This window comes from Notothenia coriiceps, unplaced genomic scaffold (assembly GCF_000735185.1).
Source record: "Notothenia coriiceps isolate Sejong01 unplaced genomic scaffold, NC01 NC01_scaffold00037244, whole genome shotgun sequence".
Classification (NCBI taxonomy): Eukaryota; Metazoa; Chordata; class Actinopteri; order Perciformes; family Nototheniidae; genus Notothenia; species Notothenia coriiceps.
In genome coordinates this window covers 25,765,202-25,791,197 of record NW_011369945.1, presented here as the reverse complement: position 1 = coordinate 25,791,197, position 25,996 = coordinate 25,765,202, and the positions used below count along the sequence as shown (strand labels likewise).

General features: G+C 41.7%; 1 protein-coding gene across 2 annotated transcripts in view; it reads left to right on the top strand.

Annotated features, from left to right (window-relative positions):
* Nucleotides 1-25,606, top strand: part of cxxc4 (CXXC finger 4) — a 31,232-nt gene extending 5,626 nt beyond the window's left edge. For both annotated transcript variants that reach the window (XM_010794033.1, XM_010794034.1), the window contains exon 3: nt 24,478-25,606. In XM_010794033.1, the coding sequence (XP_010792335.1) occupies nt 24,478-24,522 (45 nt within the window). In that variant the 3' untranslated portion in view covers nt 24,523-25,606. The remainder of the gene's footprint in view (nt 1-24,477) is intronic.
* Nucleotides 25,607-25,996: the final 390 nt, after the last annotated feature.

The window sequence follows — 25,996 nt, the reverse complement described above, 5'->3', positions numbered from 1 at the left end:
GTTCTAGAGGGAGACGCTGGTCGTTTCTCCGTGAAGTTTGACAGCACTTCGGACGCGGTACAAAGAAGTAGCGAATCGTCCACGACCCAAACCTCCATGCCACTGAGAGAGACCGGTCAGGTTCGTTTGTAGGGACGTAGTCGAGGTGGGAGAGAAGACCGAGGAGGACTCGTTGTAGAGGACGTAGTCGAGATGGGAGAGAAAGACCGAGGAGGACTCGTCAGGAGGAACAGGAGGTGGTTTCTCCGAGACGTACCGTCTTCACAGAACCAGGACGGCAAGGTCCGTTGGAACCTGTTTTTTCAACATACCATGAAGACCACAAGAAGCGAGGAGTTTCGCGGCTACTACAAGGTTGACCAGGTTTTTTGGGCATCCAGTACCAATACGCGCCCTCTATCTGTATTACGTCCGGGTCGTACACGTAAGAGACAAAGATGGCAGATAATAACCGGAAGTGAGAGGGTCCTTCAACTTCTCCAGCATTATCTGTAACGAGTGTGAGCGGTGTCAGTGCGGCGTCTCGGCATAGATAAGACGACCAACACTCACGAAGAAGGTGCTCTCTTCGTGACGGAGACACTTCGGAAACTTCTGCAAGTAGTAATCCGTCTGTCGCAACAAAGCGGGGGTACCAGCCCAAGCACTGGGAACTCCCGTGTGGTAGTGAACCGGTGGCGCAGGTACTTCGAGCGCGTAGTGCCATGCACGAGGACAAAAACAGACTCCGGCCTCCCTTCTGCTGGTTCGGCCGATATGGGTAGATCATGGGGTACTTACTGTTAGGAGGTGGACTTTGATTTTTGTACTTTTCATATTTATTGTAAACTACTAGCTTATGTATTTGACTTCGTCCATCAAACCCAAACACACCGGATAACTATCTTTAAATAGGTGGAAAAGTTCAGACCAATAACCAGTATAGAATGGAATAATTAAACACCAAAGGTAGATCCACGGTGTTCCTCAAATCCAGGCCGCTGGGCCATACGAGATGCTACGGTAGAGAACACTGGTAACGCAGCATCGACGTTCGACGAAGACCCAAATAGGCGAAGTACCGACAGGGCGTGAGACGCAGAGACATAGGTGTAGACGACCCGGGACGTCGACACGGGACTGTCTAAAGCCCCGGCTTAGACAATAGGTCCGGTGGATAGAGGAACTACCTCCAGAAGATCTCGTCGTAGACTCCTACCACCTCATACAGGGTCTCGCGTCGTACACCTTGACGGACTTTGTTAGTTTGTAGCAAAATTTCATAATACTCTGGATGCCATAAGCTCTAAAATGAAATGTTTTACGTATCACATTGTACCGATGTTGGGGCAGGGAACCCTAAAATGTTATTTCTCTGTTCTTTCGGCGGCCACAGGTTATAACTTCTTTAACGATGTATGGAGTTAGCGCGCAGAGTGACACGCGTCTCTATGAAAATTATAGACACCGGGTAGGAAAACATCGACATTTTTGGTTGACCATTCGTAATGTGATCTCCTACATTGAAGCGTTGCCATAGGTTGACTGTCTCGCTGCCCTCCAGCCCGTCCTCATCAGACACACACACGTATATCATGGCTGGACACTGGCTAGTGCCGCCCTACACATGCACGCACGCACACACACACACACACACACACACAAAGATGTACACAAACACTCTGAGAAAACACACACACAACAGTGTACCTTGCGCCTTGGAAGAGACGATAAGCTGCTGGCAGCCAGTTAGATTTGGCTGTCAGTGTTTTCCACATGGGAATCACCCTGAACTAATTATATCTTAAGCAGCAGTGGAAAATGCAAATCAGAATTTTACTCACACCCCTGAAATCGGAGAGCCAATTTAATCTAATACCCCCTTTAATTTAGCGCGCTAATGCAAGGCCCTAGAGAATTGCCCTGTGTCACTGCTGTGCTGCAGATTCTGCTCTCTCTCTGTCTCCGAGCTGCTCTCAGGCTCCAGGATGGATTAGTCTGGCAGAGGAATCTCATCTAACCTAACATTTCCCGAGCAGTTACCTTTGCGTAGCTTGAGCTCCTATGGCTCAAAGGTCCTTCATTAACTTTCAAATGCAATAATACCTCACGTGTGGGCATGCTGCGCCCTAACCTCTGTTTACCTCGACTGTTTACCTCGACTTTGCTGATTTCTGCAGAGAGACGCAATTCTGTAAAAGTCATGCCAGGCTGTGCTGCTCAACAGATAGATTCACTGAGACTGACGCGGTGTGAGGGCATCCATTTGTGTTTGTATGCAGTGGTGGAATGTATATTACATCTACTCAAAGTATCGTACTTAAGTCGATTTTTGTGGTACTTGTACTTTATCTGAGAAATTCTATATTTATTTTCTAGTCTAAAGTTTAAAGTCAGAATTGAACCTTTTACACCGCTACATTTATATCACTGCTTTAGATTCTTTACAAATTCAGATTATAAGCCAATACAAAATGTAAATCAACCAATAAATAACCATTGACATATAATTATGGGTAAAAAACATGCAGTCGTAGTAAACAAAGTAATTATCTCTACTTTGACCAGCATTGAGAGACACAATAATGCATCAATAATCCTAATCGAGTAATTTCATATAGTGGATTCTGAAATGGGCAATTACGCTTAACAAGAACTTTAACTTCTGGTAATTAAGTGCGTTTTGTTGCAAATACTTTTGGGAACAATTTGAATGCTGGACTTTTACTTGTAATACTGGATATATACGATTAAGTATTGTTTACTTAAAAGGTCCCATGTCATGGCCATTTCTCCTGATCATATTTCCATTGTTGAGGTCTACTAAAATACATTTATATTGTGCAATTTTCCAAACTCACATTGGTTTCTCATACAGCATCTCTGTATAGTATGTGTATTCACTCTCTGTCCTAAACGGCTTGTTGGAGCGCCTGCTCCGCGGATTGGTCCATTTTGGTTCTGGGAACCACATGACGTCATGCGGTTCCCGGAAGAAACCAATGGAAAAAGAGAAATCTCCAACGAGGCGTTCTGGGGCAGCATAGACAGGTCTTTTCTGTGTTAGAGTTTTACTCGCTACAGGGTGTACTTTGAGGGTTTGTGACTCTGCAGACCGTTTACATGCATAAAAAGCTACATAACACACAAGGGGACGGGTAATAACTAGAAAAGCATGACATGGGACCTTTAAATATAAAATACAAGTACTTCTTCCAGTATTATTTGTTTGTGACTGTATGATTCCTAATCTGTTCAGCTCGTGGCGCCTTAAAATGAAGCAGTGTCTCGTTCTGACCCCTCATTACAGATTATAGCTTCGGTGAGCATGTGATTGGTGAGCAGATTTTTCCATTTTAGATTGTTTCATTTAAAGGATTTGTATATGCCTGAAGCGGTGAAAGTATTCCACAAAAAAGGTGGACAAATGACAAGATGGACGGAAAAATTAAACATAATTTCGTGTTAATTATCTTGTGACCCTACATATTTATCTTGGGACCCTGAGGCTGTTCTGAGGTACTTTGTATTCAGCATCCAACAAGTGGCACAATGGAACCAGCCTGTTTAAAATAATGAAATCATCTTTGAAAAAATAAAAACATGTTATCACTGCAGCTCCACAGTGAGGGTAATTATGGCCTTTGAGGTATTTTCAAAGTTTATTACAGAAATTAAATATAATAATCTCAGTTTTTATTTCAATTGAATTCCATTTGAGCGGATACATTTGATGTGCTTTTATGAGTTAGGCTAATGTAGGGGTTGCCATCATAAAAAAATATACATTTTCACACGTAGGACTTTAGAAATGTGTTTTGTGAGACATTTTGAGAAATAAACTCATACTCTCACCGTTCCAACAGTTAAAAATATACCATTAACAGTATCATATTTAATGTGATTTTGTACTTTATGGTATGGATTTTAAACTCAACGGACACTGAGACAAGTAGACTCATAGTGTTAATGTTAAGACATAAAAGAATACTACATGTTATATAGAGCAATAATAATAAACGTCCAGTCGAAGATAGGAAATAAATCTATAAAAGGTATTTCAGTTGAGTCCAGTACAATATCTGTAGAAGTTTGTGTCTATAATTCATTATGTTGTGCAGTCAGATACTTCATTTAATCAATACAACAACAAAAGTCTGACCTGTGTAGTGAAATCTTTCTAGAAACTTTCGTTCTACGCACGACAAAAACCTTTCCAACATGTGGGTTCAAGGTGTAGACTCGGCATGTATTATTTATTGTTTGTCTCAAGGTTTTGCTTGTGAATTACTCAATAATGCAGGAGTTTGATCCCTATAGATAGAAAATAACAATCCTGGTTTACTTAATTTGATTAAACCACAGGATTTCAAGTGCCAGCTCACAATGTTGTTGACTATACTGACAGGAACACGTTGACTTAAAAAGCACTTCTGTTTTTGACGTTCATATAACTGCAAAGACAAAGCTAAATCCTTGAAATAACAACATCCAAAAAGGTTTCTATTTGATTAATGGCATAACACGGTGTCGGGAAAAGCAGGAAAAGGGCAAAACAAAAATGTAATTGAACGGATTCCTCCTTTCATTGAGCAAATGTCAAAGACCAGCGTCAAGTCATGTGCAGAAAAACATCATGCTGGAGTAGAGGGATGTTCTTTCTCCCCCATACTCTTTGTGCAGGGTTGATATGACTACGTGAAATGGGTGAGATGGAAAAGGTGGCGTGGCTGCCTAGAAACCTTTGCTATAGAGTGCCACAGTGACGCGTCCTAAAACCCGGAAGTAAACTCCTTCCGGTTCCTTCGACCAAACCCAATGCAATTTCTCCATAAGATTTTGGAAAATAGCTCGAGGTCTGTGGCTGACACACATTGAAGAGACGGATCACGTTTTGTTCAGCCAGATAATATCCACATGTCTACCCTACTTTTATAATTTTCAAAGCATAAATCTAATCGATAGATTTATGAACCAGAAGTGGTCAAATGCTAACTTACTTCCGGGTTGTAGGACGCGTCACTGTGGCACTCTATTGGGATAAAAGACAAGGCCCAAAATGGTAGGAAGCAGGACGTTGAGGAAAATAGCTCGGATTCAGCCCCTTAATGAGAGCAGGGGAGCCAAATAAGCAACGGCAGCCAGGTCTAATTTGTTTTAGGTGTGCTCAGAATAGATAAGGACAAATCTGTGGCCTTCAACCCCTCCCCCAACCTTTGCCTCCCTGGAGATAACACTGAGTGCTGCCAGCCAATCTCCGTGGGCAAAGAAGAAGAAAAATACGAGGAAGTAAAATCCCGAGGGACAGACGGCCTTTAGATCTGCAGATCTTTAACTTACTGGATTTATTCGAGCTTTAAAACTGCAGATTAATTTGGTCGCAGAGGTCTGGGGATGTGTGAAAAAAAGAGAAATGAGGCCACGCATCTCAACCTAAAGGGCAACCTTAAGCTCCTGTCAAGACAATAGGATTTTGCCTTCTGAACCACGATGCAGACCGCTTAATTATACACATCTCCCCTGCAAGCTAGCCTTAGCGACTTAAGAGCACCGGCCCCCCTTATTCATTGTCATGGCCTTTTTTCCCCTAGATTGGTCGTGCCGTGTGGATTTTCTGTCAGTTTCCATTTGCACAGAGTAGCTGTCCTCCTCAGGCCTTCGCTGTGCTCGGAAAGGCACAACCGCACGGCACTGTTAAAGAATTCATCCTTTTTCTCCACCGCCGCCAATTAAGGCCAGAGCGTAATCGGAGGCGTCTGGACGATGCCCTTACATTATGTGGTCTGTCGCCTCCTCAGCCCCTGTTTGATTTAACATCCCCGGTTCAGTGGTGAAAGAGGGCTCATTGCCATTGTCTTTATTATCGTGAGGAGAGCAGAGAGAGGGAGAGGGAGATGGGGGGAGAAACTAGAAAGCAAACCCAGCGGAGGATGGACAGCGTGAAAGAGCAGGTGCGGGAGGACGTTAATGTGTGGCACTTTAAATTTTAAACAGATGAGAATCAATTATTGATGCTGACTCTGGCTGAGAAGTTAAAAGGTATCTCGTCATTACCGCGAGCCTGTATGAAAAAAAAAAACTGTGTGAAAAGAAAAGTCTCCAGCAAACCCATCGTGAGCGCCGAGCCTTGGATGTTGTATTCAATGAAATGGTTTCGGAAAATATTCTATGTTTTGGCTTGAATACAGCGATGTTCACAAAGCCCTTTCCAAGGAATATTGCACGTATTAAGCTGAAGTGAAACAAGGCAAGTTGGAAATGGTTGGATTGATCTACAATTAAGAGCCAGATGAAAAAAGCAGGTCTTTAACGTGATATTTATTCATTTATAATTAGATATTAATAAATTCCTCTAACAGGCATCTTGTTTTGTCTTTTGGGGTTGTATCATACACCTAGCCAGGGCTTGGTGATATGTAGAAAATAAAAATATATGTGACCAAATACCTTGATATCGGTATTTGCAACGTATGATACAGTCAGGGTCTATGCAGGAATCCTGAAGTCAAATGTAAAACCTTTTAAGACCCTTCCATACATTTTAAGACCTCATCGCCACTTCGGGTTTTAACCGGTTACATTGGCGACACACTTCACCTCACATTGACTATATACAGTATTGGGACGCAAACTTGGATTTCCCCATAACGATGTTGCTTAACAACCGGCGTAAACGGACCTTCGCCCGCTATCAAGCAGTGAGCGTGCGATGTCCTGTTCAGATGACGTCAAATCCAACGGGATGCCATAAATAAACTACACAGAATCACACTACACACCTACGCAATGATTACATTCAGGCAGACTGTAGAATACAACCTCTTTGGACAATTTATATACTTATTGAAAACAAGCTACAAAATGTAATACCTTGGAAAATGCAGTTTAATACTTTTTAATACTTAGCCTTAATTTTCGCTAAAATGATTTATCAACTTTTAATACTTTTTAAGATCCCGCGGACACCCTGACAGTTGACCATTAGTGCCTTCACAAAATATTTACACAATATTTGTGTTATCAGTATTGCTCATAAGGACAAAAAGGGGTACAAGGTAAACAAAAACATGCAAGATGTTAGTTGGCCGCCTGTTGCAGGAGCTCTCGTGTATTTATGGGTTTTTGTCCTTTTATTCACTTTAATTTCCTATTTTTTGTGTTTTTTCTATTATTTTCTGTGTTTGAATGACAAAGGACACTTTTGGTTTTGAGAGTTTTCTCGGTGTGTTTCTTTCTTCACTTTTAGTAACAGAGAGAAGTGACGGCATTGTTCACACATGCAACCCGCTGATTGTGCTGGAACAATAGAATAACTAGATGAGATTGGTCTGGAAAATGACATAATGTACCGTAATGCAGCATCTAAAACGAGGGAAGAGGACACATGCCAAGATCTAAGACAATCTCTATAGTAACATGTGACCATATTGATATAATACCAGTATATTTATTCACGGAGCCATAAGCTATATTGCTACATTAGCCTTGAAAACAGTAAACTAAACAACGCAAGAAAGAAATCCATGATTCTCCTAATGGCTATTTTCAACACAGTTTGTTTCTATTTCTTGGCTGACACTGGACATCCACTTCATTTGTGGACTTAAAGTAGAAATGGATCCAACGATTTTGCTACCTGAGAAGACAAGAGGAATATCCTGTTATAGTATAATTATTTCAAGATACCAGCTGGAATATCTCTGTAGTTTCATGCTGCTTTTATTCATGAATTACACGGATAGTGATTGTGGGGCTAGATAGCCCTCATGCAAAATGACAGAAATATAACTTAGCTATTTCACAATGACCTTAAAAGTAGAATTTCCATTCATGTTTATTTAAACTAGCCTACATTACAAAGAGTATGTGTGATGAAGTATTGCAATGTTCAGTTACAAATTGTTTAACTATTTACACGTGACTTTTGCTGATTGGGTAAAACCACTCCTGTAGCTTCTGGTCATATAAGACTGATATTTATTATTACAATGCTTTTTGTATATTTTATGTATAAAAACGATGTTGGTAACTCGTGCTATCCTGATCAACTGGAGACTAAACAGGAAAGCATGAGAGCACGGACATTTTGTTATCAGCTTTCCTCTTATGGCTGTAAAATAACAACTTAATGCATTAACCCCCATCCCGCAATTATGTATGTATGTATGTAATTGAGTTGATTGCTAAGAGGGCAAAGAGTCACCACCATGTATAATTTAGGGTTAAGATAATAATTCTAAGGTGTAGAGGACTGCTCTGTATGTGATGCTTTGTATTTCAGCCTCTCTTACTCCCTCACTCTTTGACAGATCACTAAATTAAAGTTATTCTATTTATTTCTAACATTTCTCCTCAAGTCAAACCTCAAAACTCGCATCGCTGCTCACAACACTTATTTCCTGCATTGGGTCTGGTTGACATGATGCTTCTTGTTGACTATAAGATGATGACTTTACTCTGGCCCTGATGCTAGACGTTTACTGACTGTAGACATGTATTATAAGGGCCTATTATTTACAACTCTTTTCTCAAGCATACCACATTTTCTGATTGATTTCTTCTTTAACGCTGTTTTTTCTAGTGTTTGCAGAGGCTTGAAACTGGTTTCCAAAAGATGATCCATTACAACAGATCTTCTGGTCTCAGCTAGCCACAGTTTGAAGATTGGTCGCCACAAACAATTCACAATTTTGAGATGACAGGAATTAAAACCAGGAAACACACAAATAAATGAGCACGTCTTTAAGAGAAAGATGTCAATGTGATCTTTACTTGTAGGCCCAATTCTTCAATTATTGGACCGTATAAATGAAGGGCACATTGGAGGACTAAAAACAGGATTTAGTGTATTAGTCGTCTAAACCAGAGGTTGCGCTAGACTTTTTCGCTGCCCGTCATTTTGACAGACAGGGTCGCAACATTTCCGTAAAAATCCATTATTACCCGTCGACCTGTACACAACTCTGCCGGGGGGGGGCTGGGGGGCAGAGAGAGCACGCTCGTGAACTGTCAACGGGGGGGTGGACGCTTGATCGTGAACTGTAACGGCCCGTCCGCACAGCGGCGTGCGTTGAAGCTTGCCGGCGGGCGTGTCTGAAACTCGACCAACAACCAATCACATGAATCTCCCGCCCCGGACACACAAGCACGCGGTTTGATTGGCTAGAGCTTGTACTGGCATATGATTCGATTGGCTGACGCTTCCGCCGAAGCTTCAAAAGTTGAACATTGCTCAACTTTTGCAGCGAGCAACACTTTTGAAGCTACGCTTCGCTCCCACAATGCAGTTCGGCGAAGCGTGACGTCACCCCATTCAAAGCCGCTGTGTGGACGGGCCGTTAGCGCCGTGTTATGCATGCCCATAGCACCTCGCGGGAGCGCACACAGCGTTAAGCAAATACTTTTGTTGATCTGTTCGGCAAAGTTAGGTTTAGAAACAATATCATTTCCTTTTGGGCGGGCAACACGGCATAATACCGGAGCCCCGCTGCGGGGAAACTTTGGCGCTGTTCTGAGTTTGTTCTAATCTGTCAAAATCACGGACGGCTTTCAGATATTTCCGTCATTGTTAAAAAATATTCGGTTAACGCAACCTCTGGTCTAAACATTATTCTAAAAAAAATTACTATCTCTACAAACATTATTGGTGAAAGAGATAATCAGAATACATTCATGATTTTATATTTACTTGTCCTGCATTACCCCTTGAGATATTTGTGATGTGCTACTCCCCTCTATGCTTTGATCACAGATTGTACCGTTTCAACGTTTTCTTTTCTTGGACAAACTTGTAAATCTTATATTCTCCTATAAATGCTTCATACATATGCAATATGTATGAATAGTTGATGGGTTAAAGCAAAAAAACACAGCAGAATTGCCCTTTAACAGTAATTTATAAAGCCTATGGAAACAATATTGAGCTGCCAAAGAAAAAAAACCTCCAGTCTTTGTTAACGTCATTGTCGCCAAATGTAATATACAGGGCGGAGGAACTGCGGGTCTGCGGCTGCACTGATTGGTTTATATCTATAGGTTAAAAGGCAGTAAATGACAGATGGCTTCGTGCCGTGCATCTAAGAAAACTGACGTGAAAGTGGATTTGTGAGTGACAACAGGCGGAGGGAGAAGTCGGTCAACGTGGTTTAAGCGTTTCAGTTTTTCTGCAAGTCAAATCCTTGCATGCACGCTGCCTCCTTTCTATTGTGGCTCTCACCTTATGAATATTTCATGGCGAGCATCTGACACCATGCCCAGAAAGATATTTCATGTTTTTTTTTCCCTGATAGAAACCCTGGGGTTAGAGAGTGTCACAGAGGCGTGAAGTCGGTCTGTGTCCCCCAGGCGAAGGACGGGATTTATGATGCGCCGCTTGATGACATCAGGTGGATATTTTCATTCCTGAGCGGAGAGCCTCTTTGTCCTCCGCAACCACTGATAAACCATTGAGCTGTTCGCTGTTTGTTGTCACTCCTCTAAAGATCGGTCTGTCGAGAGGAAGAAATGATTTCAATCTGCTACGAGTGCAAGCTGTGTTTTGACAAACTGTGACCGGTTTCCTCGTCTGATCACTGCGGAGCTGGAATGACTAAGCGGGGGGGAGTCTGCTTGGATTAGCTTAAAGTCTATATTAAATTGCCCACTGGCACCATATCGCTCTTGTTTTTTTCTTTGTTAAGCTTCACCTTCCAGTTTAACTAAAGCCATACTTATGTTGGCTAATTCCTCGTTTTAGGTCGCTTCCAGTGAAATATTAGCCTCATGACTCTAACTTTAATCCTTGTTTTTCTTTCATAATAGGGAGGGAGGTTCTCTTTTCACACACGCCTAGAGAGCTGACCTGGCAGTGTTTTTGTATGCAGTTAAATTAAATAACACTAAATTAAGACGTCCTCCTTGGACAGCCTTGGATTTTACAATTCAGCATATTATAACAGTGGTTTTCAACCCTTATGACCGCTCCCACAAAGATAAATAAATATTGAAGCCAAGCTGGAAACAGATGTAAAGAAAAAGCCAAATAAATGTATGTTCATTCCAGCTTTAAATTAGATGGTCTACTAATCCTGAAACAGTAAAAGGCTGTAATTCACGAGAGAGGAAAAACAAGACAAGAGGAATGTCTTTAAAAATACTAAATTACATGTAGTTTGCTTTTACTGCTTTCCGCTCCTCTTACAAATCTTGCAATCCTGAGATTTTTCCTGTGACTTATACAAAGGGAAGATCCGCTGTTGTATTTTCCACCCATTCTCTGTAATGTTATGTAACAGAAGATGTGACTGCCCTGGATAATTAAGGGTTTCTTAAGGTTTACGGAGAGTCATGAAGAAGTTAAAGTATGCAGTAATTCACAAAAAGACATGGAAGAAACACAAAGAATAAGATCCTATTGGCCTCGCCTTCTGCTTGATATGGAGAAACTGTCAGAGGCAGAAATTAGATTCGTATCAAAAAACAAATGTGATGTCATTCTCGTGAGCACAACAAAGAACCGCAGTTGCCAATTTAGTCCAAAAATATTTCCAAAATGTCTTACGATAAACGACTGTAACAGATTTAATGCACCATTTTACACAGTTGATCAACTTTATGTTAGTTATTGTTTTGCCCATTATCTATCAAGGTAGGTTTCACTGAGCTTCCTTTTGCCACGCCACACTCGCTAAGTTACACACATTCACACCTGGAAGCTTCCCAGTCCAACCTCAGTGTGACCTGCTGAACTCTGAGCAGCTCCACTGGACCAGGCAGGGAAACGGTGTATCTCAAGGACACACTGGAGCTAATGAGGCGAGGCAAGCGCTGATTCTTTAACTTTCCCTGCCCAGATTCATCCTATTGGGGATCAACACATTACTTTCCTCACACAGGCTGCCTTTTCTCTAGTGTTTAGGCCACCACTGCCCTCTAAGTATTGATAATTTAACCAAAAACTCACAACCCAAGCTGTAGAAATGCTCCAACTTTGAGTCATCTAACATCCTTACTCCCCCTAAAGACCTTTTTGAACATTAAAGCATGGAAACATGTCACAGCAGAGGCACAAAATATGAACCTGAAATAAGAATAATATGTCCTTTTTAAACAAAAAGCTCTTAAAATAGCTCCACCTCACTTTATTTATCCATTTAGTGAGCCTACAGTATGATGACTTGTTGCCAGTCACTTGCACATTTTAAAATACTTTCCTCATGTTGTCTCAATACCAGCACCTCTTGCCGACACATTTAGCACATTAAATATAAAAAAGACATAAGCAGAGCAAAGGTGCTGTAATTGACAGGTGCCAATTAGCCGTACATATTCAAAACTTAAACTTTTGTTACTCGCTAAATTTAATGCACAGATTGATTTGAAGTCTCCATTACGCAAGTGCAATTAGAGATCCGACTTCTACTGTGTGTATTTTCTAATCCTAACCTAAATATTATGTTGATTTACAGTAAATATGCAGAGCTCTGCATATAGGCCTTCTGAGTTTGAGTTCTCCCACACAGATGCTGAGAAATCTGCTCAAAACAAGAAGGCCTGCTCCTGCTTTGCATTTCAATTTAACATTTCAGAGAACTGGCAGCATGTTGCCTCGCTTAGCCTTCGCTTCGTTACACCCACATGGCTTCTCGCCGTGCTCGTTGACGTCTTGCGCTGTTCAAAGGGCTGCGACTTGGCTGAGAAATTGGGGATTTCCATACCCGATCCCTCAGGTATCTACAAACTCAAATGCGTGTCCTGCTCATCTTCCCCCTCACACCCCCACTCCCATGTTGCAAAGCCTGCCCTTCTCCCCGATCACACTGCTCGGATTTCACCGCGTCTCGGCGCTCAATTGACCCCGCCGCCGCATCTCTTTGTTTTGTTTTCCTGGAATCTCAGCAGCACCTGAAAGCCTCTCCGCTGTCTCTCGTATAGGGCATGCTCCCAGAGGAGAGTTAGCTTTGTGGCAGCCCGGTGCAAAATTGTGGTACTTGGACAAGAGTACTTAGGTGAAGCAAAGTGAAATGGAGGCAGGCACGGTTGTATTTAGTACCAGGAAGGAAATCCGGGCTGCAGACGGCCGCCTCTGACCCGAGGGTGCTGCCTCTGTCTCTTCCCACTGGGGTCGGCTCAGCCTCCGCCTGTGTGGGCAGGGATTTTCCATGCATGATAAATGGAGGAGGCATGGCGTCTGAGCTGTTTAAGCAGAAGAAAGTCGCTCCCTTTTTACCCTAGATATCTCTCACACTGTATTGTGAGAGATTGTACTCTGTGTAACAGTGTAAGAGTTATTTTTAAAGCACACCAGAATTTGAAAATACTAAAATACCTTTTTCCTGCACCATTTCTCCTTATTTTGACATCAAATGCTGAGGATTTACTGGACACAATATCTCTTGAGGATAAGCATTATTTATTCATATAAGGAATATTTAATGAAGATGCTTGTAAATATTCAACCCCTTTAAATACTACAAATTTGCTTTGCCAACATTTTGAAGGAAACATAACTTGTGATATCCCAGGTCTGCGGAGGATATGAAGGGAGGAGGTCAGGAGGATGGATGGTTGGGTGTACTTATCACTTGTGTACCGCTCCACCAATGTTTTTAGATTTGGGTTACTTTGACACAGCTGTGGAAAAATGATTTACGTAGACTTTAATTTTCTCCTATATTGACAGATATGAACGTCATTTTAAATACATTTTAACACACAATAATGTAGTTTGAGACAAGTATATATTATTGTATTTGTATCCCACCACCCTCTGAAGGCCAGTTTTGTATTGCACGATAATATAGTATAACACAGTTATGAAAATGTAAATAGTTTCTTTACAGAAGACTTTATATGATTGTTGACAGACGTTAAATATTGATCACATGTCCTTTTATCTGCTTAAGTCTGCATTTTAATGTGTTATAAATTATGTTTTCAATGAAGGTGTACAGCTCATAAATACTAAATAGGCAAACCCCACGTTAATTTTTTAAATGAATACCCACTTATGGCTTCTCTTATTCCTCATTCAAACCAATGGTGCTTCGGGGCCGGTTCAGAGCTGGAGCTTGAAAAGCACCGGGTTTTCCTCTTCACACCGCAGTGGAGCAGCCTCTTAGCTCCGGAATCCGGCACCACATACGTCACGCTTACGTTGAGGCGGGGGCAGGGGCAGATCAACTCCTGAACAACAACAAAAAGCTTGAAGTTTTTATCCAGTTTGTACACAACGATGGAGAAACTTAACAAGCAGCTGTGGTCCACTGAAGAGACCAGCTACCTACTGGGAATCTGCTCTTCCGAAGAGGTACAGAGGAAGCTGGAGCACAATCGGCCATTGTTGTTGTTGTCGGTGTCAGCTGTGAGGGGTTTCCTCGCGGTTTGCCTTTATGAAGCAGGCACGCAAACGGTTACGTCATGACGATGACGCAATGACGCAGCACCATTCGGACTCTGGGCAGTGTGAAAAGAGCCGGAGCTAAACCGAAGAACCGGTTCTGAACCTGAAAAGCTCTAGCACGGAGCTTGAACCGGAGTTTCGTTGGTGTGAATGAGGTATGTGTGATCCTATAGGGCTATACATATGCTCCTATCTTCAAAGATGATTTGAACAAACTCAATGCTAATCACTAAATACAAACTAAAAACCTAGGCCGGAGGTTTACTTGCTTTAAACGACGTGGTCACAATCGCATCACGCTGTCTCACATCCTGTGTTCGCTCGATCTTAGAGAAGCACATTGTTTGGTGTTCACCTTTCTCCATCTCTACCGTCAATATCGAATAACATCACGCATAGTTGTGAGGTAGGCAGAGCTGGATAATCTCCCCATACTTTTTGTTTAAATTCGCTTGAATCTCAAATTAGGCAGATTTTGAGTTACACTACTGTCAATGTTTGACACTTTCAACTATTTTTGCATTTTAGGCCACACCTATCAGTGATGTCATAGGCTCGTCAGTTGTTTTGCCGTCACCAGCTGATGGAAAACATCTGGTATCACTGATTAGGGCGTGCCTGAAAAGAGAGCAGCTGATTGTATTTCAGCTGTGTGAGTCAGAGTGGATTTATCCCTCTCATACATTGGACTGTCTCCATCAACTTATACTGACTTCCTCATAAAGTGACATGTTGCAGCGCTGCCCCACTTACACTGTTCCAATCCACTGTCCACTCAATGGCTCGCTCAGTTTGATAAAAAGTGTATTTTCCCAAAGCCACTGAGCCTTGGCCCGCCTCGCTGCAGACCCACTCCTATGGAGGGGCTAGTAAAATATACGTCCTGCAGGAATACTGCACTGTAATTACATTCCCCCATTAACATACGGAGGCTTGGAGTCACACTGCACTCAGCCTCCAGCAGCACTTTGCCATATGGTCCGTCTGCGCTTCTCAGGCGATATTTGGCAAGACTCTCGCAGAAGGTCAAATATCAAGTCAGAGGCCTGTGCCAGAATTGCATCTATGCTAATTGCTCTCTCTCTCTCCTCCTCCGCTCTCTCATCCATCTCGTGCTCCTCTCTCTCTCTCTCTTTCCTCCCTCCTCTCCCAATGAAGTAAGTAATCTGCTTTAGGATGTTTCTGAGATGAAGATGGATTTGGTTTTCCTTCGCTGCCCCTCAGCCTAATCTCCCCCCTGTGACCACCCCGCCTCTCACAGCCACGGCTCTTGAGCACACCATCATACACCCCCCCCCCTCTACCCACCACTTCATACATGCCTAGTCAGCAAAATACTCCCAAATTCCTCATTACTCACAAACATCCGCAATACACTTAGCTTGATTTGCTCGCATAGTTGGTTGGTGCAAAGCTGGACCTTGATTAAAAAAATTGTAGCTGTTTAGTATTTCAGTATAGGAATGCCATCAGGTTGTACTTTAGTTAGCTGTGTGAGTGTCATGACCATATTCAAGAGGGGCGGTTATTTGAATACATACGCTATTAAAAGAAAGAAAAGGTGGCATTAACAGCTTATGGTAATCCACTAAATGTGTTAATATATCACATTTAAAGTCCTCCATGATGATGATCTGTGTTTAATATGAGCTGAAAAGCTGCTAGTAAACGTCTGCAATGGTGAACCAAATACTGAAAATGTAGTCACACCTTGTAATTTAAGGGAGTAAAATAGAGATGCATCAATTGAAGGGATAATAAATACTTCCAATCATGCGCCTTAATATCTTTTCTCCCTTACGATAGGTCAAGGTTTTATGGGACATGTGAAAAATGAATGCTATAAAATAAGATTAGGTATGTTGCTTGTATCTAACACACCACAGGCATTGATTTACTTTTCCTCCAGCCACAGTAGCTGCCGCCCCATTATGTCATAGTTCTGAAGTCATTTTTGAGATAGTTCTTAGGAATACATTTGTGAGCACATTTATTTCAGTGTGTTCTGAAAATTGTTCAGCGTTATTTGATTTAGGCTGTCAATATATCAATATCTTAAAGAGAACTACAGTCACAGGAATTTGATTCACAACAAGAATTTATTTTCGCTTTACAAGTGATATCTCTACGGCTCATAATGATATATTCCTCAAGTTATAATCTAAGGCAGAGCTTCTCAAACTCCGGACCGAACTGCAAATCAATCCGGACCAAACCCTGTGTCCCATTCTAAAAAATAAAAATATAAAAACTTTCTGATTCTCATGTAAATTAATGTATATTTGTTTGTGTCTGACGCGTTGTGAGAATGAACGTGCATATATATTTACTTGTGTGCGCGAGCGTGACACGCATTGCAGACCGCAAGTTTACCTTGACTTTCTAATGCTTCTAATGCCTTTTTTGCCGAGGTTCAAGGCATTGGCTACAGACAAACAGTGCCATTTCTCCCACTAGTTCAAGCCACCATACATATGTATTGAATGTGTGTGTGTGTATACAGGGGCGCCGTTTGCCGACAGGCAAGGCAGGCAAGTGCTTGGACCAAAAGGGGGCCCCCAAAGAAGGTAGATTAAGAAGGTGCACAGCAACGACAACATGAAACAACCTTTAATTTACTGCAACGACATTTCGGGAAACCCCCTCAAGGGGGCCCCATGCATAGCGCGCGGTAAGAAACGGCTTCTTAATTTCAGTTTCGGTGCTCCGCCCCGGGGGGGAAATTGATCCGGACCAGTGACCTTGTCTACAATTAGTTTGAGTACCCCTGACCCAAGCGAACTGTGAAAAATGAAAGTATGAGTGTGCTAATGGATAGTGCTTGCTTACAAACACTGTTAGCCGTTAGCATTTTATAGGATCAGTGAAAAGATCAGTTAAGAAATAATATTTGTTTCTGTTACATAAAAATAAGTCAGTGTTGTTCCACCTAAATGCAAGGCATATCTAAGTTCTATATCCAAAAGGAAAAGTAGTTTGTTTATTGTTCATAAGAAATAGTTCATATAATTCAACTGGACATTTTCAACGTTGCAGGTATTATGACGCTTTTCTGACATGTGTAAGTAGCAAGAAAAACACATTTTAAGTATAAAAAGTTAAATGTGTCTGATAGTGTTTTACTGTTGTAGTAGAAAAGATGGATTTTGACTATTTTAATTAATGGTGGCAGGTGTAATAAATTATAATAAATCATATTTAATCAGGTCATCATTATATTTTGCTTGTTAAAATGTAAAGTAAAACCATAACTTAGCAACTAAAGCCGTAAAACATTTGACTTTTTCTGCATGAGTAGAGCAGAATTATAAAGTAGCATAACGTGGAAAAAGTAAAGAACAAGTACCAACATTTTGAACTGAAGTACGGTACTTGAGAACAGTATACTCTGTGCTGTAGAACAATTCAAATGACCGGTCCAATAACAATTCTTCATTGTTGAAATCACTTGCAATACTCGGTGCATTCAGACTAATTCCATTACAGCCAGTTAATTACTTATTATCACCAGAATGTTATAGATTATTCTGTATATAAGAGATAAGATAAGATAGGACTTTATTCATCCCGAACGAAATTGTTGAGCCAGAGTTACAAAAATACAATCAACACAGCAGCACAATAATAATAAAACTGTACACTAACAGTGCAGTAAAAAGAGCAATTCAATAACTACAGGAAACATAGGCGGTCACATAATTAATGTAAATATTAACAGTGTAGTATTATGCCAGTAATACTCAAGGTTTGATCGGTTGCGCAGTGAGTGTGTTTGTGTTACGGTGTCGTACTGCAGGGGGGGAGTGGTGTGTGGATGACTAGATGAGTGGTCTGTCCGTGATGGCGGCCTTGGAGAGGAACCTTTTATAAACGGCATTGGGAGTCTAGCATATTGGCTACATGCTTTAAGATGAGATTTCAACCCCCACCTACCACCGCCTGTAACGGTGCAGGTGATGGATTGCTATACCTTCCAGGTTTGAGCTTGGCAACGCCCCAATATTCCTGCAGAATAAAGTGACAGGCAATATATAACACATCAGTTAAGGCTGACTGCACCACTGAAACTTTCCTCAGACCTGGCCCTGAGTCCTTGGCTGGCTCCAAAGTCTTCTTTCCTGACTCTGATGAAACATGCTCTTTCCTCAATGCTCTTCACAGTTGTGTCTGCTTCACCACCAGAAAATATCAAAGGCATTTCCCTTTATGTTCTCATTTTAAATTGAAATGATCACTGACTTTGATTTCCAGTTCTGAGTTGTCAGTGTGAATTGAGTTTGCGAGGTGTTACCAGGTAAAAAACAAAACAAATTGGCTGACCTGAGTTTGCACTTGTGATGCTGTGTGAAGATTATTTGTAAATATGTTCTATAAAAAGTCAGTGTCCAGACAGCTATAGCCGTGTCAGCTGCTGTTTGTTTGTCGAGAAGACGTGGGCAGTGGTATTTATTTATACATATTTAGTTTGCAGCCTGTCAGACCTGCATCCAAAAGGATTGCGGTTGTGAAAAGCGGCCTGGTTCCCGGTCTGTAGGTTAATAAATAAAGGGTATTATCAGAGTAATGTATGGGCCATGTGCTATAATGAGCATACGGAAACACATCAGCACACTCCCACAGGCTGCTGTTCAACCACTGTCTCTCCCTGAGATTCCTCCCTATCTGACTCTGCTATTCTACCCTGATTTTTATGCCACATTACACATTTCATTCCAGTATTCCTACTCATCTATAACACATGTTTTTATATCTCCGAATTAGAGTAGAGAATTCCTAGACAGAAAAAGAGAAGGGGAGGGGGAGAGTTGGTTGGAAAAAAAAAATCCACCGGCAATTATGGTGAATTAAAAGTTTTATAATGTTGTGTGTACGTGTGTGTGCGTGTGCGTGTGCGTGTGCGTGTGTGTGTGTGGTGTGTGTGTGTGTGTGTGTGAGTGAGGGAGGGAGGGGTGGGGGTTGCGGGGGTCTCTGTGACAAGGCTGGCTCGGAGTGTAGAGCCGAGAGTTCGTGCCAGACATGTCTCAAGAGAAACCGGGGCACATTTGCAATCACCCCGAGTTCAAAAGGGTAATTTATTCACAGTCTGTGGTTAAAGTAGGGCTGCTCAGAATGCCAGTGGGATTCTGCTGGGAAGCGGAGTAGAGACACATTATTTTCATTTTCTCTTCTTGTTTTTTTTTTCCTTTCTCCTCCTGTCTCCCTCTCCTGCTTTTTATCCCCTCATCCTCCTCTTCATCGCCTGTTGTTGTTTCTGCGAGCCCTGTGTGGCGTCTTTTAACACACGCCGGCGAGCATATTTCACTTTTACACTCATCCGCATTGACGTCCCGGTGCTGATTGAATTTTGAGGCGCTGCAGCGTCTGCCATTATCATCCTCATCGTCTTGAGTGGTTTATCTCCGGCCCCAGCTCCGTGTGACGCCAAGGCTGCAGGGGAGAGGAGGGGCAGGGCCGGGGATTTGAGGACTGTTCATGTGTTTTTTTAATATTCCTGTGGGAAAGATAGGGAGGATCGGCCTTAACCTGGATGTTTAAGATTGCGGTGGTTGGAGGTTTATGCTGTGTGTGCATGCATAGTGCCTTGCAGAGGTCAGAGCAGTTTTAACAGAAACTGCTTTAGTCCGGTCGGTTTGACTCTGATTTAACGTCCCGTTGACGCAGTCTTTCTCCCACCTCGTCTCAATCTCTCGACGTGGCATCAGCATTAACTGCACCTGCCAGGTTCAGTTAGGATCACAGGGTGTCATGGCTGCCCAGAGCCCTTCACACTGCCTCGCCAGAATCAGCAGAGAATTATTCCGCCACATGTCAGTTTTACTGTGTCGTTATCACCAAAACCCACCGGCAGACACTTAAAATACACTGCCTGCTGCTGCGGTGGTGGTGGTGTGGTGGGGTTAATTTGAGGTCTGGAGAAATCTCTTCCTCCTCCTTCAGTCAGCCCAATACTCGATCGTGTGCATTCATTGCCAGAGCGGGAAATTGTCTTCCCCTCGGTGTGTCGTTGTAGCCAGGTTGTTATGTACGCTCTGCTGCAGCGGCGTTGACGTGAGGCTGAGCTGCTGCCATGGCGTCTTGATTTGAGGTGAAACCTTGGTGTCGCTCCCTGGTGTAACACTATCAACCCTTACCTCCTCCCCACATTTCCTCCTCCCTTTTATCCCTCGTCTGTCTTTCCCTCTCCCTGTTTTTCTGTATTCTTCTGTCTTTTCTCCCTCACTCTCCCCGGCGGTTGATGGAGTGCTTTTGAAGGCGCATGCAGGTGGGGGAGCAGAGCTGTGCTAATTGAGCCTTCTTTGTGCATGGTCACTGCAGTGTGCCGAGGCGAGGGGGCCTGGGAGTGAATCCAAGCAGCACTCAAGAGCCCCACTGGATCGATAACGCAGGAACTTAACAAAACAGAGACATGCCGAGTGCCCAGATCAGGGTCATTATTGTCTCCGGCGAGCCGCACTTCCACCAGGGACTGATCAATGTGAGAATATGGATCAAGATAAACATTCTCACCGCCCCTGTCTCTCCTCTTTGCCTCAGCTTTTAGAGCATGGTGTTCTAAACCAGGAGAGCGGAGCTGAAAGTGCCCCTGTGGATGTGCCGTATCCAATGTGGATGTGCACGCCTTATCCACAGAATTCGGACAATTACATGCTTGTTAGGGATTAGGGACCAGAACAATACTTCGGTATCAAGTTAATGCCAAAATTCGGAAAATGTCACGATACCTGTTTATCTACAGCTACACAGGTACTACTGTTGGGACTGTCAGTGCTAGTCCTTCTGCGGCCGATAGAACATGTTGATTGGACGTATTACACTAACTATTGACGTGTCCAAGGGGAAGCACTACTCTTTTTTATTAATAATGCTACATTGTAAACAACAAATCTGTTTTGAAATCAGCAGGAGAGCTAGTTAACGGTAGCTGTTAGCAACCAGTTGAGGGTATGTTCAAATGCAATCTTTTAAAAAGATTTGTGAAACTTGATTAAATATAACAGTTTGAAGAAGATTTTTTCACAGTGATATAAAATAGATATTGGAGAGGGAACTATGACCCTTATTACTATCCTAATAAAAAATGAAAATGAAGGAGCTGTTGAAGTACATGGGATTTATTGTGTTATGTTTGTTGAATAGCGTGAGAAGGAATCGGTAGCTTGGTTTTGATATTAACTTGAATTTAAATGCTGCAGTACACTTATGGGAGGGAGTAGGACACACACACAAATTCAAATGTATCAATCCATCTTATCTCCTTAATGTTTTCCTGGGGTTCAGATGAGTAAAAAACTCACAATAAATCTAGGGTCAAATTGGTCAGCTTAGTTTCATGCCACTCATCCGTCACATCTAAAAAAAGAAGCAGTAATTACATGAAACAAGTATTTATCAAAGCCTAATTGCCTCCCAAAGCAAAAGAAAACACAATTAATGGAGCTACGATGACACAACAAGGGCACAGGCGTCAGCTCGTTGCAATTAAGCAAAGAAGAAAAACATGAGATCTGTGAGAGCGTCTTGACCCATCAAAAACATAATGGTGTTTCATTTCATCCGTAGCTTTAAATTGGTGATGATGGTATCCTGCTGTTCTGGGTGCCTCCATTATTCACTTGGAAGGATAATAGTAATTGCTTAATGTGGTGTGAAAAAAAATGATGTGGTAAATGGTTTGCTACCCACATTGGGAGAAATGAGTCCAAAAGAAGTGTGAGGGTGATGTGACTGTTGTTGTTGTTGATGGAGGTTTAATAAATAGGTGCCTTTTGCAGACCTTTTCTCGTCAATATGAAGTCGTTTTTATTCATTAACTGTAATGGGATTATTTATCGGTTGATACTCACTTAATGAGTAAAGCTTAGTTTTCAGTTAAATCATGAATCGTTGCTGGCGCTTCTTTTAGCATCATTGGCCCAGTTCACATTTTTTAGGTTTAAATGATTTCTAAAGACTTTTGACAATCACATTTAACTTGCAAATATTTTCTCTCTTGTTAAAATTAGGAATATAAAATGGCTAAAGTGCTCTCTGTGAATTTGGTAATTGTGTGACTGTCTACACTTTCCAAAGTTGCCTCTAATGTAAAGAAATATAAATGTAATGTCACTTTAAGTTGGTGATGTGTTAACTATAAAAGTGTCACAGCTAGAGTGCTGGATATACATCGTACATCATGAACTAAACTAAGGCTGAGCGATTTGGCTGTGATAATCATAAGTATTATAAGAATACGGCAAATATTGAACGCAGAAAATTACAAATATCAAATCGATCGATTGTGTTTTATTGTTATCTCTGGTTGTAAGATATGATACTGCTCATTATGGACTATGAACCTGTTTCCTATATAAAAGGTCCTCAAAATGCTTGCTTGACAAGTTGTAAAACTGCAGATATTCCGTTTTCTAACTAAGAAATATTTTTTTACATCACTATGTATATATAGTAACACTCGTTCTTCTATTGGCTCGCGTTCCCACACATTGTACGTGATAGGCTACAAGGCGGGACATCTCTAAGCGTTTGACCAATCACAACAGAGACGGCCAGGTAATCAATCAGACTAGACTGGGCTCTGGTTTCAGACAGAGGGTGAAAAGAGTTGCATGTAAACATGTCACATTAGAGGCACAACATACACATTTTTACCTGAAAATGAGCACAATAGGGCCCCTTTAAGGATCCCTTATACATGTTCCACTAAAAACATATTGTGTTTCTTTTTTTAAATAAAAAATGCTTCCGATCATTAATTTAGACAACATAGCAGTAAAATTACATGATCATATTTAACTCCACTGAAAGTCTCTATGTGTTTATATAAACCATTTCCCTTCCTGTACGCAGTTATTAATGTTTATTGTACATAAGGTCACATATGTATAAGCCTGAGTGTAGGAGTGTGGCGCTAAAGCTCTCATCAGCATGCCTTTAAAGAGCCTCCAATGACACTTGGTATTAAAATGTCAAATTGCCCTCCACTCAGACTAAAGTGATTTTAGTTGTGATTATGCACTATTTCCCCCCTGTCAACAGTGTGAAAAAATAATCAAAAAATGTGCTAATTGGTCATGGGGATTGGTGGGAGACTCCAGTATTTGTATGTCTTTGACTTCCAAATGAGTTTGGGTAAGGAGAGGCTGTCACTCCGGCATAGAGGTTTTTAGGGGAGAAGAGGAGGTGTTGGGGGGGGGGCTGGCGCGAGCTGGCGCGAGCTCAAATTGAAATGATGCACTGTTCCCCCTCACTGCGGCTAGAGCTTGCAGTAATTAAATGCCTCATTGTTGCTTCTTGGGAATTTGTATTGAATATTTCATCCAGCGTAATGATTATTTGGGTGTGGGTGGGACGTGGATGTAATCACCTTGGCGGAGTCTTTGATGAAATACTTGGATTGGTGGTTGTGCTTTATTGCCGCTTTAAGTGCCCTTCTGGGTTTTTACTTGTACTTAATGTCCTGCTATTTAAAGATTCTGTTTCTAATATTATTGATTTTTTAGCTTCCAAATCTGTAATTTCCGACTGTGTTTATGGTAGTTTTTATTATACATGACATGATTACTGCGCAGCCTTAAAACCTGCAATATGGTTTGCTACACATTGAAAGGAATTCATGTGTCCAAAAGAAGCGTGAGGGTGATGTGACTGTTGTTGTTGTTGTTGTTTTTGTTGTTGGTGTAATGAACAGGTGTTGATAGCCTTTTGTAGACCTTATTTCTTGTCACTGTAATGTAGTTTTCATTCATTAACTATAGTGGGGTTGTTTGTTAGTGGACACATACCCAAATTAGTAAAGAAGTTATTTCAAGCCTGAATCATTGGCTTTTGCTTCTGTTAGCGTCATGGCCCAATTCTTTGTATACATTTGGGTGTGGGTGGGACGTGGATGTAATCACCTTGGCTTGAGTCTTTGATTAAATACATGGATTGGTGGTTGTGCTTTATAGCCCCTTTAAGTGCCCTTCTGGGTTTTAACTTCACCTAATGTCCCAATTTCAAAATGTGCTTTCCAATAATATTAATTTGTAAGCTTCCAAATCAGTAATTCCCGTCTGTGTTTATGTTAAGCCTGGAAACCTGCAAATTCAAACGTCTCCTTCACGTTTTGTCTCCCACAGAGGACGCCGGTCAGCAGCGGAGAAGCTTTTCGGTGGTTCTTTTAGAGAGACGGGCCATGGCGGCCCTTATCCAGCTGCAGGAGGGCTGGTGGGACCCTTGACTCTCTGCCAGAAGCGCCTGATGGGTCTAAAGAGCCCAAAACGCCCAACACATTTCAAGGAGGACGAGCGATGAAAAGTGGACTGACGAAAAGATAAACGAAAACATAATGGTGTTGTTTTAACTCTGTGATTTCCTTTTTCTGTGTAATTATTGTACCTTTTGACAGTATCATAATGTATATTTTCGGTGTCTATGAATGTGTTTTCAGTGTTGTGGCTGTATGTTTACAGCCAATCCTATGTAAAGGACTCAAACAGACAATCATACAATCATACTGATTCCGTCAAAAACTGAAGAGGCCACAAGGATTGATGATAATACAACACACTTAACTCTGGAGCAATAATCTATTCTGTTGATTATTCCTCAACCTTTCATTTCTGTTGAATTACTTTATCAGACTGAATCACCTGATAGTTTCGTCTTTTATTTCTCTGAAACCGGTCATTTTGAATGCCACGCTAATGTAAAGACCGTCGCCGGCTGGAACGATGACACGAAGGACGGCAGCTGTGCTTCTGTCAGAAACTTGTAGACGTGTTTTCTCATTTGAGCGGACTCACTGCAGAACAACAGGGCACATTGTCTTGTGTGGTGAGATGCATTTCTTTACAATCCAATTGAGCATCAATTGATTGCGACAGGGCCAGACATTTATGAGTCACGCTGCTGTCTGGAGGTCATATTCTCAAGGACTTGTTTTTTTAACCAAACTTTGTCGGTCATCAAACCTTTTTTTCTTTCTTTCACTTAAGGTTGTAACTGTCTAAAAGGTAGAGAGTAATGCCAGTAAAGGAATTGTATGTTATGTTTAAAAACCTTCCAAATTAGACTTAATTACAGTACTCTATACATATTGGACATATCAGATGTTGTTCTGGAGCAAAGGGGTAGACTGGACTTTTCTCCTGCAGAGTAAACACATTCCAAAAACAAAATTATTCAATAAGTTACTCATTGTCTTAAACCCTATTGTTGCATGTGTAAATGTGTTTTGGTTTTAAAGACTACTAAGAATTTGTATATTGTTGTTGTGATGCTTTTATGTGTTAAAATAAAAAAAAAATGACTTCAGTAAAAGGACATCTTGACGCTATATGTTTGAAGTGGCACCAGATAAATCCACCAATGATTGAAGGGGGAAAAAATAACAATCAGTGATCAATTAAGGATCACCTGATCAAAAAAAACTATTTCTATTGTCCTTCCCGCCAAGCATCAGAAATAGCAACCAGGAGGAGACAGGAAGAATGTAACGGCATCAGTTGCCTCCCCAGTCACGTAGTCCCTTGAATACTAAAACGTTGCGCCGAGAAGAGTGGTTCCCAGAGGCAGCCGACTTTAAAGGACTAGTGAAATCCCATGTGGTTTGTCATGCTGGAATACTTTCTGCGGGGGAGGGGGGAGAATAGGTGT